At 36.7% G+C, this 17,399-nt stretch overlaps 1 protein-coding gene across 4 annotated transcripts; it reads left to right on the top strand.

Moving 5' to 3' along the window:
- Positions 1-102: 102 nt before the first annotated feature.
- LOC137281830 (AP-1 complex subunit sigma-2) lies at positions 103-17,366 on the top strand. Of its 4 annotated transcripts, none has more exons than XM_067813459.1 (6): positions 121-224; positions 1,357-1,535; positions 2,658-2,766; positions 3,606-3,743; positions 5,471-5,527; positions 14,926-17,366. In XM_067813459.1, the coding sequence occupies exons 1-5, from the start codon at positions 222-224 to the stop codon at positions 5,513-5,515; spliced, it is 474 nt and encodes a 157-aa protein (XP_067669560.1). In that variant the 5' UTR covers positions 121-221; the 3' UTR covers positions 5,516-5,527; positions 14,926-17,366. The 4 variants fall into 4 exon arrangements, with proteins under 4 accessions (XP_067669558.1, XP_067669559.1, XP_067669560.1 ...); XM_067813460.1 differs by lacking the exon at positions 14,926-17,366 and adding an exon at positions 10,638-11,613 and having other exon boundaries at positions 127-224; XM_067813457.1 differs by lacking the exon at positions 5,471-5,527 and having other exon boundaries at positions 103-224.
- Positions 17,367-17,399: the final 33 nt, after the last annotated feature.

Genomic DNA, 17,399 nt, shown 5'->3' with positions numbered 1-17,399 from the left:
TGTATGTTTTAGTCGAGAAGTTTTTCCGTTCGTATTCACAGACAACAAGGGATAAGTGACCAGTTCCAATTATATATCGCATTTTGTTCGTTTCGTATTTTTGTTTTTCACACAAATGATGACATACAACACATCCTGTATAATGAGCTGGAAGCTGTGCAAAATGTGATATTTGTCTTTGTATTTTGCGACGTATTTTAGCCCAGAACATAGTGTTGAAAATGGTAAGCAGGTTGATTAATAGTTAGATACCTATGTCATCTAATATTCAGCTAATATATGACAAAGTATAAGTTAATGTAATCATGTTCCATATGATGTGATGCTGTTTCGTTTTAAGCCGAACCGTATTACATATGCGTATTGCCACGCCCATGTACCAATAATTACAGTTAAAGTTGAAGGAATTTTCGCTGATGTTTTTCGTAAACTCTACATTGCACGTACATTGCATCAGTTGGTAGTTCAAATGTCCATGCTATACAGTGTCATTAAACGTGTAAAGGTGTTCATGTAAAGTCCTGCTCCAATTATCAAGGAACCCTGAATTATGGAGGATATTAATGTTATGGTAGTAAGGATTATGAATGCCAACTGACACTAGGCATCACTTGTATATAGATTTTCAGTTTACTGGTGTTAAACATTATTTTTTCCCATAAGAAACACAGTTTATCGAATTATTGTACAATGAGCAGGGAAACTCAGTATTCTCCTCACATGCAAATAGGGAATAGGAGTGAAGAGTTAACATTTTCCTAATGTTTTCGCATGCCACACTAGTAAAGAGCCTGTGGTAGTAGATTGTCCAAGTATACAAATGCAAACATCGTTATTTGGCTGTAATATTGCTGATGAGATGTAAAATTTTAACTCACTCAATTTACTAATGCGAACAAGGAAATTTACAGTTTTATGGATTTCACTTCAATAAAATTATATTTTATATTTACTCTTCAGCTTACAAGTCAAACAGAAATAAAGTTTTCATCTGTAACCATCAGTGTTTGAATCAGGATCTGTTTCAACTCATCATGTACATTGAAACCTGAAAAAATAACAGCTCTTTCAGTCTCTATGAATTTCTCAACATACTTTGTATTATAGCACCTAGTTTTCTCTTCACTATGTGAGCCATTTGTCCATTTTATCTCTCTTTGGAAGTTATGTATCTGTAAATACAATACAGGCTGTTGTCCATGAGAATGAAGTGTGATAAGTTGTGTTTGCTTGGGCATCAGTCTGCTTCCAAGAGACACTGCCAAGCAATAAGAGAATGCAGTTATGACCAGTACATCATCATTCAAATTACAAGAACTAAGATGATGATCTTAATTGTGTTATGTTTAATTTCAGATGCAGTTTATGCTTCTGTTCAGCCGACAAGGCAAACTTCGGCTACAGAAGTGGTATGTCGCCAACACAGACAAGACCAAAAAGAAGATCACCCGAGAACTAGTCACAATGGTTTTAGCCAGGAAACCAAAGATGTGCAGCTTTCTTGAATGGAAAGATCTTAAAATTGTTTATAAAAGGTGAAACCTTATGTTCTAATGATCTCATGTCTATAACTTGACAAAAAGGTTTTTTTCAGCCTGTATTCTGTCACAGACATAATTGTGAAACACAGATCCCCACCGACACAGTAATGGATTAGCCTGACAGTGATAAGGGCAGAGGCAAGGGTTGAAGTGTTGAAGACCGGGGTTCAGTACCCCATTTCTGGTGTCCTCTACCATGATATTGCTGGAGTATTGCTCGCTCACTCACCGTGTTCAAAATGAAGGGTGTGAATGTCATGAAGTTGCTGCAATATTTTTTCAATCTAGGGATCTGTGAACTCTCATACCTAAAACATTTCAATGTAAACATAACTTCTTTTCGTTTCTATTTTTCTTATGGTCGTGCTAAATTTTAAACACTATCCCTACATGACAAATGTCAGTTGTCGCAACATTCTCTCAGTGCTTACTGCATGCTATGTATGGTTTAGGGGTGGTAATTGAGGGGAAAACAACTATTGTGATGGTAATAGCCTGTTACAACACACTATTGCTATGACAATAGTCTGTTGCGGCCAGCAATTGCAATACTATTGCAATAGTATCTTTGTCCTTGAATAGTCTCGTTTAAAGTCATTTCCCAAATTGGTATACAGATTGTATGAAATGAAAACAAGTTGAAGTAGTTTCAGTCACTTTAAATAAGTGAGAAGAAGCATGATCAAGTAAACAGTTGAAACACGAACTCGATGAAGCTGCAAGTCTGCATCCATACTTCATGTATTTTGTGCCATGAATTTATCATTGTAAATCATTTGCTAAACTAGCTATAGTCCGACATGCTATTGATGCATGGAAAGTTTTTTCATTTCTACCTTCGATTAATTGCTATCATAGACTCAGCAATTGCAATTCATGGACAATTCAATTCATGCATTGTTACAACCCTAGTATGGCCTGATGATTTCATCTCTTACAAAATGTCGAAATGATTTACAATGCCACCATGGCCATTGTCGTGATTAGTAAGCTGGATTCCGATGAGACGAAATGTCGGCTAATCACAGAAGTGTATGTACATTTACCACATACCAAGTAAATTTGCTTGACATGTACTTAAATAAGGTTATGTCATTTACGTTTTCTTTTCTGCAGATATGCCAGTTTGTACTTCTGCTGTGCTATAGAACCAGAAGACAATGAGCTCCTTACTTTGGAAATCATACACAGATATGTCGAACTACTAGACAAGTACTTTGGAAGTGTAAGTTTTCCCCTTAAGTGTGTTTATGCTAATTAGTAAACTACAGTGACACATGTGACCTTAGTAGACTCAAGTTATTGTTTCTACTTTTTGTCAGTGTTTTAGTTGGTAGTCACGTTTCAGCTTTGAAACAGTGTAAAAACCTACACCCAAACATTCCTGTGTTCTATAAACGAGAGACCCGGAAGGTCTGTTGTAGAACAGGCCTTCAGCAACCCATGCTTGCCATGAGACCCGTGAAGGTCCGTTGTAGAATAGGCCCTCAGCAGCATATGCTTGCCATGAGACCCGTGAAGGTTCGTTGTAGAATAGGCCTTCAGCAACACATGCTTGCCATAAAAGGTGACCCTGCTTGTCGTATGAGGCAACTAGCAGGATCGGGTGGTCAGGCTGTCATTGTTGGCACATGTCATGTAGTGCAGATTGATGCTCCTGATGTTCATCACTGGGTTTTCTGGTCCAGACTCAATTATTTACAGACCGCTGCCATATGGCTGGAATGTTGCTGAGTGTGGCGTAAAACTGAACTCACTCACTATAAACAAGAAGTTTTCATCCATAAAGTTGTATTCTTTAATATGCAATAAAAGGGAGGTGTTATCCATACAGTTGTATGCTTTCTTATGTATTCAACTTCACAGCAAAAAAAAAAATGAGAAGCTGAAATCAAATATGTTAAACAGTCAGATATTATTCTTCTGGATGTTAGATAGGGATGGTAAGATATGATTTTTAAAATTTATGCTTAACATATGAAAATCATCCTTTTATGACATGGAAAGAAAAAAGTAGCCTTGTCCAAAGTGGATCAGTATATTATTCCCATGATTGGTCTTCAGGTGTGTGAGCTAGACATAATCTTTAACTTCGAGAAGGCTTACTTTATGTTGGACGAGTTCCTACTTGGCGGAGAAGTACAGGAAACAAGCAAGAAGAACGTGCTAAAGGCCATAGCTGCACAAGATCTATTACAAGAGGTAAGACTATCTTCCAGGTTACGCAAAAGTTTCCAGTCGCAGTACCAATGTCTGTATGAGGACGGAAACACTCATGAAGCTTTACATGTGTCGTATTGGAGAGCTGATATTTTCTTTAAGAACTCTTACAATACCAAAAGGTTTTGCTATATTTTTCAGTGTTTGAGAAAATGGAATTACAAGTCATTATTGTCCCATAGTTCAGTTGTTCTTAGCACTCATTGATTCAATTGACATTTTCACCATGGACCCCAAAAATGACAGATTGTATAATATTATAACATCATTGTCAGCTCTGATTTTGTTAGTTCCCTGCCTCTTGTGGACATTGGTGTGTTGTGTGTTAACACTAAAACATGCTCGTTCTTGCTTTATGTCAGTGCATTAACGCATGTCCTACAACTCAAGATGCATTGCCTTTTCTCATTTCTGCTTGAACAGTTTTCTACTTGTAATAAAAATAATCACAAAACACGAAAGAAATATTGAAATGCTATCAAAAAAGTAGATGACGTGTAGATTCCTTTTGATCGTATTTCTTCATGCAGAGAAAGTCATCATGTGGAAAGAAAATATCATTCTCATTGGCCAGAAATTCTGTGTATGAAAGCAAGATAAAGCATATGTTTTGTAGTTTGGCAAGGGTTTTTTTGTTGTTAACCTTGGTAATGATGCTTCGTGCCTGCTAATTGAATTTTGATGAATACTAACCAACACGTTCCAGCAGCATGTACTTCCTGTTCATGAACACTCTTTTCCAAAAATTTCAAGCTGCATCATGTCATTGCTATCGATAGACTACCCACAATGCACTGGTAGGTTTGTTGCCACAGTTACATAGGAAATACAAGCAAGATGTTTCACCAACATGCATCCAGGACCCAGAGCATGTTGGGATTGGCTAAGGAGTGTATGTTCAAGCATGTTTGGCATGTTGACAGCAGTTTCAGATTTTCAGATTGGAGTTATCCTGAACCAAGATGACATCCCATTCATCCTGTTATTCATTGCTTTGATTATTCTGATAACCAACTTCTTTTCTCTTCTTCATCACATTTACCTGTGAGGAAAGCTATTTGCACAGTTTCATCTATTGCAAACTGTTATGTGCACAAATGTGAAGAGTTCACAATAACTATATAAATCATAGTTGAAAGACATTGTGGACCATTTTACCATGGTTACAGTCTTGTCTAATAGAAATTTGATTTTAACAGTAGGCCAAAGTAAAGTTGAGACATATTTGATGGTAATTTCCAAATTTATCATTGTGTAAGTGGGGTGGTATCCGTTTGTAACCCAGAAGCACTGGATTTCATATTAGTGCCTGTGTTCTAAACTGATTGAATTAGTAGTGCAATTTTGGTTCTTTTCATAGCAATTAGCATGCCACAAGTGTGATCACTGATATACTAACTTAGATTTAATATTTTTCATGCATTTTTTGGTCTTCAGTATGCAGCTACAGAAATGTGGCCTTTCGATTAAATGGTCCGTGCATGAAGTATATGTTAATGTCTTTTCATAGAAGGTATTTTTTTGTAAGGATTCAGACAATCTGTAATGCTGTAAGTCCTGGTCTGTAATCTTGTAAGTCCTAGTTCTTGTGCTGTACTTGTTTTACATTATCTGGGGCACTTCCAATGAGAATTATTTAATCTTTTCCTAAATGTCTGTCCTGTTCACATATTTATCCATTGAATGTTAATGGTTGTTTTGATTTGAAGGATGAAGCGATAGAAACTGCACTTAAAGAATATGGATTAACATAATCCACTTCACAGGTTAGCCCTTAATACTCATCGCAGCGCTGCTCATTTGAGAGGCTTTGGAGATTCATGTCGTAGTTGTCTCCCTTGTCATGGCAGGCTCTGGTTTCACACGTCAATGTCACTAACTGACAGTTGTGAGGATTAAATCTGTAGCCATTAATAAAGGGATTTTCAAAAAGAGATGGTGCTACTTTGATTAGCCTGTTGGTTAGTTAGCATGTGTATTAAATTATTTCACTCATCCGATACGGCTATGTTAAGTTATTGTAAAGAGTACTTTGTCATGTGGTATTGTATCATGTTATTTGTCTCCTCAAACCTATTTTGTGATATCTTCTAATACTTTTTTATATGATATTTTGTAAGTTATGACAAAAAAACCAAAATCAGTACTTGCTACCATGTGTTACCCTGGTTATGCTTGGAATGTAAACTTGACAAATTCTTAATAATATTTGAAGGTCAATAAAAGAAAAATTAATGGGAGGGGTAGATACAGTGTGAAAAATTGACCTTCACCTGTTACATCATTTGTTTGCCATGCAAATTTTAAATCTGTCACCTTTGCACCACACAGTGAGTCATGAAACAGTTATTGATGTTTATAACAATCAGCAAGAACTGTCTCTTCTGGTGACTGAATGACATCATTACCTTATAAATGAGAATATCCATTGCAGCTTATCATCACTGACCCAGTCACATTTATGATGTCATTTCAAAAGGTGTGAAATTCTTTTGTGCTTAAACAACAAGTTTCCCAGCATGACTTGGAGTAAGTCCTCGTACCTGATGAATGCAGATAGTATATGCTTCACTCATTATCAGATTGCATATACTTCCTCTACTTTTGCATTATACCTTCACAAAAAGAATTAATGGTAAATAAGAAAAGTTTATGAATTTCAAATTTACTCCGTCATATTTCCTCAACATCTTGCCATAGGTACTAACACATTCCCTAATGAATCACCTATCGTACATGAAACACTAGTCATGTCATTTGTACTTTGCATATTGAGAAAATCCATGGTAAGCAAGAAACATTTATGAAATACACATTTGGTTCATAGTGAGTCTAAGTCATCTTGAAACAGGTGTTAAATAATTCCCTAATTCCCCACATGAAACTGTAATGTTTGTGACATTGACAAGTGAAATGAACAGCTTGCCATGAAGGACAACAGTTGTTGACCGATGTGTGATCTCTTGCTTTGAGAATGTTGGAATGACAACTACCTCTACGTTTTTACCCAGTCTAGTGCATACTACCTCTCAGTCACCAACCGGCTGGGTCAGTTTGCGGTCTGTGTGAATGTGTTTGAAAGTGTTATGTTGTGTTTGTCACAGACTTCCATATCAGTTGTGCATCTTCTCATGTGAATGCTGTCTCTCATTGTCTATCATTTCTACAATATAAATAAATAAAAGCACCTGCTTCTATCTGAATAAGACTGGTGGGGGTAGGGAGGGGAGGGGATGGAATTCAAAGACTAGTAAGATCATGTCAGTGAAGGAAAGTGTTGTCAACATTTCTACTCACTCAGGTGATTCAAAAATATTCCTGCAGCATCTATGATACTGATTCTAGGTAAAATTTCAAGCATATTTTAAAAAATTCAAAAATATATTTTAAAATGTAAAGAAAAAACTTCCAAATCATGCACTTTTGTTCCAGAAGTTAGGATAGGAAATTACTGGTATGGGTTAGTGCAGAAACATTTTTATATATGAAAAAAAAAGAACTTCAACTTACAAAATGAAACTGTGCTATGTTTTTATTTCAAACATCTCTTTGTTCATAGGCGGACATTTTTTATCGTTTTCAATCTCTTATATGTAATTGTTCCTCAGCATAATTTGCCTACTACTCATGTGCACCCAATTTGACTTGGTTGATCTACAACCATGATAGTATTCATTGTCTGCTGCTAGTACTGTAATCAATTGGTAATGGTTTTGAATACATAATCGTCCAATTATACAAATTAGTCTTTCAAGACCACCCCTGTGCTGTCAGGTTTAAAAGTCTGTTTTTTCTGTCTGTTATCCCATAGTAGCTGGCATGGTGTGATTTACTAAAATAATTTGCAGTAAGCTGTGACAGTTTACTAACAGATTTTCTTTCAACTCATTGTAATTCTACTTATAATTGATGGATTCAGATGAAGAATATCTGTAACTCCAGCATCCCAATCCACACAGCGTTCATAGCACAATAGCATTTCTACATCTGTGATAAACTGTAGAGCTGTGAGAGGTCAGGCTGTAGGACAAAAAGTGAAGCTGTCATTATAGACATGGTCAAGTTAAATGGTTTAATGTAGATTGGTTCAATGGAGATCAAGCAGTAGCATACGAATGGTTTAATGGAGATCGAGCAGTAGCGTACAAATGGTTTAATGGAGATCAAGCAGTAGCATACGAATGGTTTAATGGAGATCAAGCAGTAGTGTACAGATGGTTTAATGGAGATCGAGCAGTAGTGTTCGATGGTTTAATGGAGATCAAGCAGCAGTGTACAGATCGTTTAATGGAGATCGAGCAGTAGTGTACGGATGGTTTAATGGAGATCGAGCAGTAACGTACAGATGGTTTAATGGAGATCAAGCAGTAGTGTACGGATGGTTTAATGGAGATCGAACAGTAGCATACGAATGGTTTAATGGAGATCAAGCAGCAGTGTACAGATGGTTTAATGGAGATCGAGCAGTAGTGTTCGATGGTTTAATGGAGATCAAGCAGCAGTGTACAGATCGTTTAATGGAGATCGAGCAGTAGTGTACGGATGGTTTAATGGAGATCGAGCAGTAACGTACAGATGGTTTAATGGAGATCGAGCAGTAGTGTACGGATGGTTTAATGGAGATCGAGCAGCAGTGTACAGATGGTTTAATGGAGATCGAGCAGTAGTGTACAGATGGTTTAATGGAGATTGAGCAGTAGTGTACAGATGGTTTAATGGAGATCAAGCAGTAATGTACGGATGGTTTAAACATGCTGAAACTAAAACTTCAGTGACTAACTTATCCGTTGATTTGTTTAGAAATTGTTCATGGGCTGACTGAGAGTGTGCAACAGTTGGAGTAGAATTCTTGATGGGGAACGAGATGAAATAGTGATTGATCTAGATGTTAGCTGGCTGTAGGTCTGTAGAGATTAATTGGTCTAAGAGTTGGTGAGAATCCAGATGCGAGTTTTCTACAGATGATATAGCAGTTGGTCTTTGGGTAACTGGAAAGAAATGATATACAGTTTAGTGTAAAGTTTGCCATGAGGTGATTTATGAAGAGATTACTCACAGATTAATGAAGGAGTTAAGAAAATTCTTAAATCTGGCCCAGAGGTTGGACGTGGGATGGAAGTGGCCTGGAGATTGGAAGCCGGTCTAAGTTGTTGATTTTGGGATGCTTTGAAGAGCAGGGTGCTTAATTCTGTGATATAAAACAAATAAGCAGGCATTTTCTTTTTTATACTATGGTTTACTATGAACTAGAAGAACTAATATGGATAACCATATGTATGATATGATATAAAGTAATGTAAACTAACTGATATATAAGTATCATAACAGACCTAACAGAGATTAATTACATCACTCAGCCCAACATTAGACCTAATATGTTGAGTGAATGTATTAGATCTTATTAGAACAAGTGAAGTGCACATTACTTGTAATACCCAGCATATAATTACATAAAGGCTTCTGTTATCACTTATCTGACAATCACTCCATAAAAAAACGCTGCTACTCTTTTAAAAATTTAAATTAAATTTACTAATGGCAGGATTTTCTGAATTAGAAAATTGTGTTATTTGTAAACTTTTTGTTGTTAAATGAATTTTGCAGATTGTTAACAATGTAACAATGGGAGAAGAAAAACCATAAATGAGCACAGGACTAGTCTTCTTGTATGACTTTTTAGCTAATAACGACAATGTACACTTACTTAGCATTTGTACACCATAATTCTTTCACTATCTATGTAAGAGGTATACGCGCTTGTCAGATGAGAACAGAATATGTGATCTTGACAACCAGTTGCCAGTCACTCCTCCAATTGTCTCAAAGTCTCGGCGGCTGAGTGGGTTAGATTGCTGACTTTGGAAGTTGGTAATATGGTGCCTTTTTAATTTTATGAGAGTGGGTTCAAATCCTTGATGGGACACAAAACCAGAAAGTACTAAACCTGTGTTTTTTATCGAGAAAGTGTAATCACAAATATAGCATATGTTGCATCTGTGTTCTATCCATGATAGAATGTTCTATCCGTGAAAGACATAAATGTTTGCCACCTTTGTGTCAGTTCCATCATGGCTGATCACAGGGTCTTATGTTGTGATGTAATGCAAGGATAACCAATTTAGTCTGACTGTTTACTCTCTATGTTGTGTGTTCAGTCATTGATCTTTGACCTTGTCTTCTGGTAGTCATGGTGATGGTGACCCCAAGTAGACTGGTTAGAGCAGCACCACCTGGTTTTGTTTCAGGTTGTATTTGTCATTGTTAGAAGTTTTGAAAAGTCCTCCAAGAGCTGAAATTTACAAAATCATAAGAAAATAACAATCAGTGAGGCCCTCACCTTCCTGTAGTTGGGGTTTGGATGATTCAAGCAGTTGACTGTGTGATACGAGCATTGTACAACGTGAGGTTTTCAACCAAAGCATTGTACAACATGAGGTTTTCCATCAATCCAAGAAATGTGGCTACATGTAAAAATGGAATTTATTGATTCAGTCTAACCATGATGTGATTGTTTACGGCTACTGAAGTTGACGAGGGTTGATTTTTGGGGGTTTTTTTTGTACTGCATCTTGGATTGGATTGAGAGCATTCTTTCTAATTCTGTAATATATCATGAAAATATATGTAACAGCCCGAGCTGTAGCAATAATGGCAAATTCGTGACAAATCGTCACCTCGAAATGTTTCTAAAATTACAGATATTTATGAATAATTTTTTGTGTAGACCTTTCTGTATTTTCTCTAGTTTTGGAGTGACAATAAGTTTCTAACAATGACAAGCAAGTCATCTTCGCTACCATTCCTCAAGACAGGGCTAAATTTAGTTTGATATTTCTGTTGCTATGACTACTTAACAAATCCCAACTCCTTTCCCAGGAGGAGACCCCACAAGGATTCTTCGAAGATCATGGATTAGGATGATCGCTCACAGAATTGCTTCCTAGTCATGTGACCATCAGGTGTGATCACATGACCCAATCACATGACTCTCATGACCACTGCTATTTTGTGTTTTGGACGCCATCGACGTCAGTTTACAGTCTAAAGGTTGATTTGTATTCAACACAGATATAATCTTATTTAACAGATGCACTGAATTCCATGACGAAATGATGATCATTTCTATCACAAACATTGACATTTTTTTGCACATTGGCAGGTGTTTTATTTTGTTTTGGAGTATTGACAATATTCATTTATAAGCTTGCGTTGTGAATCTGGTAAAAGTTTTGTTGGATTTTGTTCGATGTGTTGCACTTTACAGTGGGGGTGTGGAGACCAGATCAATGGCAATAGATTTTTAACACATATCTTGTAATGTAGAGTGTTGTAACAATATAAGCAGATGGTTCAAATCACAAGCTTCCAAAATAGCTAGAACCCGGTATCTTTGTTTGTCTTTGTTTGTCCATGTGTACATCTAATAAACTCTCTATTGTGATCTCAGTTCAGATGGTAGAACTTTTTGTAGACGGTGTTGTTCAGGAAAATCTTTTTCTTTAATGCCATAAGCATAAATAGCTCGTAAAAAAAATGTGGAAAATTCAATTTCTCAGAATTATTTAAATCTCTTTTCAGTGTTCAACAGTATATTTGATTCTTAGGTGCACAAGCCCCTTTAGATTATCGTCATAAGGTTCAAATATATTTTGAGAGGTGGCTTTAATTTTTTTCTAAACTAAATAAGATCAAGTCTCAGTCAATCTCAGTTTGCCTCTCGTGCAACAGTTGGCTATCACTGTGAATTACTGCATGTAAAATCTGTATGAACAATTTGGCATAATAAAGTTGTGTATGTTACTTGCTTGTTGTGTGTTTCTTATAAGGACTTTCATGGGAACGGATGGATAGTCCAGGGGTGGAAATAACTTTAAAATTGCTATAGTCCCTTGGGCTCAATAGCAGACCAGTGAATTGCAGCTCCAAAACAATAAACATAAAATGTTCAATGAAATGCTGATCCTAATTAAAACATCATACCACCTCTGAGGTTTTTACAGAATGTTTTGTCCCTTTCTGTGCACTCCTCCTTCATAACAAATAGCGAATAATTATACTATATTAATGATAGATTGTTAAACAGCCTTTAAGTTTTAGAGCTAAAATTCTGCAAAAAAAAACTCGAAGTTGGTATGATGTTTTCATTATGATCAGATTGCAATTCAATGGTCCTCTTTTGATCCAAACAGACTGTAGGGCTTTACTGTGGTACATGTTCATCATTTGTCCTCTAAACTGGTCAGTGGTGTTCATTTTTTAAATAAACAACATATTTAACATTGGAAAGTCAACTGTATACAGGTGCACTCGACTGAGATGTTGGACAATGGGTTATTTCCACCCCTAATAGTCTCCAGGAAGGATGTGAGATGATGTTTGTTGAATCAGATTTACATTTGTGTTTTGAGGGAGAATATTCCAAATTATGAATATATCTTGCAATCCCATCAATAAAAGAGACTATAGCTTGAACCTGTAGTGTGTCTCATTCAAATGTTGGGTGTCAATGTCTCATGATACAGATAATTTTATTAAGAACAAGTTATTTATTTAGTGAGTACGATGTTTTGTCAGAATCTTTTGACACTCACGAAATACAAGAAATAGTTATCCATAGATTTGTCCGTATTGCTCAAAGAACTCATCTCAGATGATGAAATAGTGATCGAGTAAGGTTTTCTGCAATGTTTTCTGCAATATTCCAGCAATATCATGGCAAGGAGACACCAGAATTGCGTTCCCATGTGGAGAATTGAACCTAGGTCTTCGGCATAACCAGCGAATGCTTTTAACACTGAGCTATCCCCCTCCCTCGTTGGGTAAATGAACTAAACTGGTTATGACAGAATTCAAACTTTGGCATGAAGTGAATCAGTACTGCCTGCCTGAAACCAGTCTTTACTGGTCAGACTGGATGTAGCTGTGTGAAGTTTGTAGTCTGAAAATAAGTCACAGACAATATTTCTCTGTTAGAAGAAGGAAATAGTAAGCTCATGGAAACAAATGTAGATCTGATATTGCAGCTTTCACCATGATGAAACTATTTCCCCATGACATGTTGGTTTTTGAGATGTTGACATCCAGTGAAATGACAACAGCTTCAGAGTCCAGAATTATTTTGAATCAACCTCAACTGTCTTGATTTTGTTATGAAAATAGATATGTGTCACCCAGCAGTTTTGAAGTGATGTTCAAAATGTAAGTTCAAGGAACAGTTGTATTTTGAGTAGTCATTTGAAATGTGCAGCAAACACGAGTGAGACAGGGAGTAGTGAAGGTAGAGTGGGTGGGTCTGGAGCAACAACATGGATGCATGAACAGTTGAGGATGATTCTGAATGAATATTGTTAGGATGATGAACATTACTCCAGCATGGGAAGACCTCTGTCACTGACCTCTCCTGAGTGCCATGTTGCCCAGTTTTATTGGGAAGAGGAGAGGGGTGCACAAACACATGTGCACCCCACTGGATCTATACCTGAATCATAGCCCTACAGTTTCAGGGATTGAATTTTGGTAAAAACAGTCCCATGAGTTTGATGTCTTTTCTTTCTGATAGAAGATTGCTTTCAGAATTATCTACTGATGACATGACATGTCTGAAAAAGAATACTTGAAGCTTGAAAGTCACTCTTACCATGCATATCAAGGTTTACAAGGTCTGGTCAGTCTGTTGTTTGCATTTCAGAATTGACTCCACTTAATAAAGGTTTAGGTAATCCTATATTTGGATGTGTGCAAGTTTATGTCCCTAAGTTATTGTGGAGCCCCAAATATTGTTTGTTAGTCTGCAACAGTATTCTGTGGGGCATCTCTGTTCCCATGTATTGAGAACCTTGTATGCCGATGTCAACCACCTTCCACATGTAATGCCAGTGACGGGAACTTGATCACGTCACATGAGACTTGACAATGTATTGTGAAGGTTGACAATGTGGCATGAAGTTTGACATTTGACATGAAACTAGACACGTGTCATGAGGCTTGATATACGACATGAAGCTTGACACATGACTTGAAGCTTGATGTGCGACAAAGGCTTGACGTGTGACTTGAAGCTTAACATGTGACATGAAGCTTGACATGTGACTTGAAGCTTGATGTGTGACACAAGGCTTGACGTGTGACATGAAGCTTGATGTGTGATCCAGGTCTTGACATGTGACTTGAAGCTTGATGTGTGATTCAGGGTTTGACATGTGACTTGAAGCTTGATGTGTTTCTAGGCTTGACATGTGACTTGAAGCTTGATGTGAGATTAAAGGCTTGATGTATGACACGAAGCGTGATGTGTGACATGAAGTTTGATGTGTGTCACAAGGCTTGAAATGAAGCTTGACATGTGACTTGAACCTTGATGTGTGAAACAAGGCTTGCCGTGTGACATGAAGGTTGATATGTGACATGAGGCTTGACAACACAGGACAAGAGGCTGGATGTGTGACTGAAAGTTTGACATATGTCTTAAAGCTTGACACTTGTGGCATGAAGCTGCACAAATGACATGAAACTAGACACATGTATTGAACACAAATGGAATATACACGACTGAAAGCATAAATCTGACCTATAACACCCCATTTCCCCTGATTGTTTATACCACACACATCCACCACTGGAGCATGCCAGTTATTGCAGTGTACTAACAACTGCATGGATTACTAACCTGGTAGGCCAAGCATGTCAATATCATGTATATATCACACTAATATCATATTGCCCTGTCTGAGGAATGGAGAGACTTGAAATGAGCAATGCTTTGCCCCTGTCTGTAGCCTGTTGTGCTTTCTGCTGGAGTGCATGAAATCTGCATGTGTGTCTGTCCATCAAATTGTCACGACTGTGAGAAATCATGGTGTCTACATAAATAATTTCCTGAACAGTTGAGCAAGATTTATGTTTTATTTTTTGTTTTAATCTATACCTTATATATATAATTTTCAGTTTGAAATATTATCGTAAGGCTTAACATTTTCAGTGTTTCAGAAATCATCAGCATGAATGTTCTTGTAGTAGTACATGACAAAGTTGAAATTCAAATGCTATCATCCATTGCTTTGACTTAATGCTTTATCATTTGTAGGGATCTAGTTTCATGTGCTTTGTGCTTTCATTTTGATTTGGCGTGTTTTGTTGCTCATTTCTGTCTCTCCGTTCCCGACAGGAAACTGAAGAACCGAAGAGTATTCTCGAGGAGATGGGATTTACTGTTCCAAGTTAGTGTGCATCCTTTGTATTGCTGTCGTCATGGTGATACCTCCTTGTTGCCACAGTGATCACACCTGCCTAATGTGCCTACTTTCATGAGATATCGCCATGTTAAAATATTGTCAGTTTTCACTTTTTATCAACAGATGAGTGTAAATGAAGTGATCATTTAAGTGATACAACGCTACAAGAATCGAATCAAAATGATTAGATACACATATTAGTTGGTCTTTTTCTTTTCAAATGAACCGTTGATTAGTTTGATGGTATGACTGCTCATAGATCATCTCAGTGATGTAGTCATATTATCATGTAGTTGGTGAAAGGAACATTTGTAAAGGTGAAAGTAAAGAGTAATCAGCTGTTGATCATAATTTTTGTCTGTCATCCTGCTTCTCTTCATCAGTGTTGCCATGGTAACATCTGGTTGTATTTTTGTTAATGTGTTCTTATGCATTTAAAGAGTAGAAGATCTTTGAAAAGAATGTCATGCTTTATGTCCTCCAAATCTTTGCTGTCTGTAATCTCTGTTTGTCATGATCCTTGTATGTGAAGAACATAAGAACATTCCAACCTGTTTCAACACTTTAATTTAGATTTAAAGATTTGTCTGTTCATTCTAATGTGAAAGTTGTGCGACAGGATCTCTGCCTATTCAATTCAGTGTCAACTAATTGGACATGTAATTTGATATGGTGTTGTGATGTAATGATTTCATGAAAGAAAGTCTAGTTTTCTGCTGGGCAGATTCTTGCCATCCATTCCCCATAGTCAAGAGTATCTCCATTCTGGCATGATAAGGTGATCCTGAACACAACCACTGCTTTCTAAATATATCTTGAATGAGGTAGTTCTGCAAGGAGCAGTCCAATCACTGCCGAGCATTATAGGATGAAGTAGTACTCACCCATATTATCTCTTCCTGAGGTATAAGGGGTGGTGGTGGTGCAGCCCAGAGGTTGAAGCATTCGCTCATATAGCCGAGGACCCAGACTTGATCACCTTGTGAATCCCATTTTAGGTGTCCCCTGCCCTAATATTGCTGGAATATTGCCAAAGTAGTAAACATTCTGTTCAAGCATCATGAAACTAAAGCATTATTTGATAACTGACTGGTAATTTTTATATACCTTTGTCACTGTGACATTTTGAAAATTGAATCCATAATATGTCCAGACATGTATAGACTGATTTGTAAATTTTGTGTTATGATGGACACTTGTAAAGATTTGTGACCAGTGGTTAAATTTTGTTTATTCCATGGTGAAAAAGATGGTGGGGGGTAGCCTAGTGATTAAAACATTGCTTGTCGTACCTAAGGACAAGCTTTGATTCCTTACATGGGTACAATTTGTTAAGTCAAATTCAAGTATCCTTTCATGATATTGCTGAAATGATGGTTATTACGGCGTAAAACAATACTCTGTTAAGAGTTAGTGAATGCGATAGAAGTGACTTGCCACTTCTGTAAAAAAGTTGCAAGAAAAAGGATCACATTAATCATCATAACAGAATGGAGATACTGATGACGGGGAAGGTTTGCCTTCACTTTGTGAGGTCTGTGATCATACCCACTGAGGGTCTGAGTACAAGTGCACTTAGCATTCACCTGGTTGAAGGTGGTCATGTTGGGTATTATGTTTCTCAGCTGAGCCACAAACATGGAGGTCTGTCTGTATACAATTCAACTGCAGTCTGTCCAAATATAATTCTACTTACAAATTATTTTAGTGTCTGTAAAAAAAGATATTTTTTATGTGAGACATTGAAGTTTCATTGTTATCTTGCCATGAGAAAGCCATGCTGTACTGATGGATAAATGTTTTCTTCTTCAGGTGAAACTTAATTTGTTCAAAATGTTGTTATAATCACGTTGGATAATGATCACAAGATTTATCTATTTTGATACGTAGATAGTTTTAAATATTTACAATAGCTTTGCACTACACCAAAGTTCCCATTACGAAAGCAGAACTCACTGTCATGCTTACAATCAGGGTATGAACATTCACTCTTTATATAATTATCATGATAAATAATATTTTGTGGTACAGTTTTTTGTACTTATAAGTAACAATTTACACAAAGTTATGCATATTTCACACACAACATGAGAAGTGACCCATCTGTTATATGTTTACTGCTTTTCAATGAAGGTTAACAGTTAATAGACTTATAACTATAGCAGTAAGGTGTATGGTCAAATTATGTAACAAATATCCAAGTGTTTTCTACGGGATTTTGCTTAAATTCTTTTGTCAAAACCATTATGATCTATTTTTTAATGTTGGATGTTAAATATTACTAGACTCAAACTGTGATGTGGAATTGAGTCTCTTGTGTTGAATTGTTGGTTGTATATTTCCATGAGAGTACCATTAAACAGTTACACATAAACCTGTTGTTTTCTGTTCAAAGAAACGGTTCTCA

Source organism: Haliotis asinina, chromosome 4, assembly GCF_037392515.1.
Source record: "Haliotis asinina isolate JCU_RB_2024 chromosome 4, JCU_Hal_asi_v2, whole genome shotgun sequence".
NCBI lineage: Eukaryota > Metazoa > Mollusca > Gastropoda > Lepetellida > Haliotidae > Haliotis > Haliotis asinina.
The sequence above is the reverse complement of the archived record's forward strand: the minus strand, read 5'-3'. Positions and strand labels throughout refer to the sequence as shown.

What these genes read in the sequence shown, in the direction of transcription:
- LOC137281830 (XM_067813457.1), top strand. An exon ending in CTTAAAATTGTTTATAAAAG is followed by an intron (nt 1,536 to 2,657) that starts GTGAAACCTTAT and finishes TCTTTTCTGCAG; the next exon opens with ATATGCCAGTTTGTACTTCT. An exon ending in TAGACAAGTACTTTGGAAGT is followed by an intron (nt 2,767 to 3,605) that starts GTAAGTTTTCCC and finishes ATTGGTCTTCAG; the next exon opens with GTGTGTGAGCTAGACATAAT.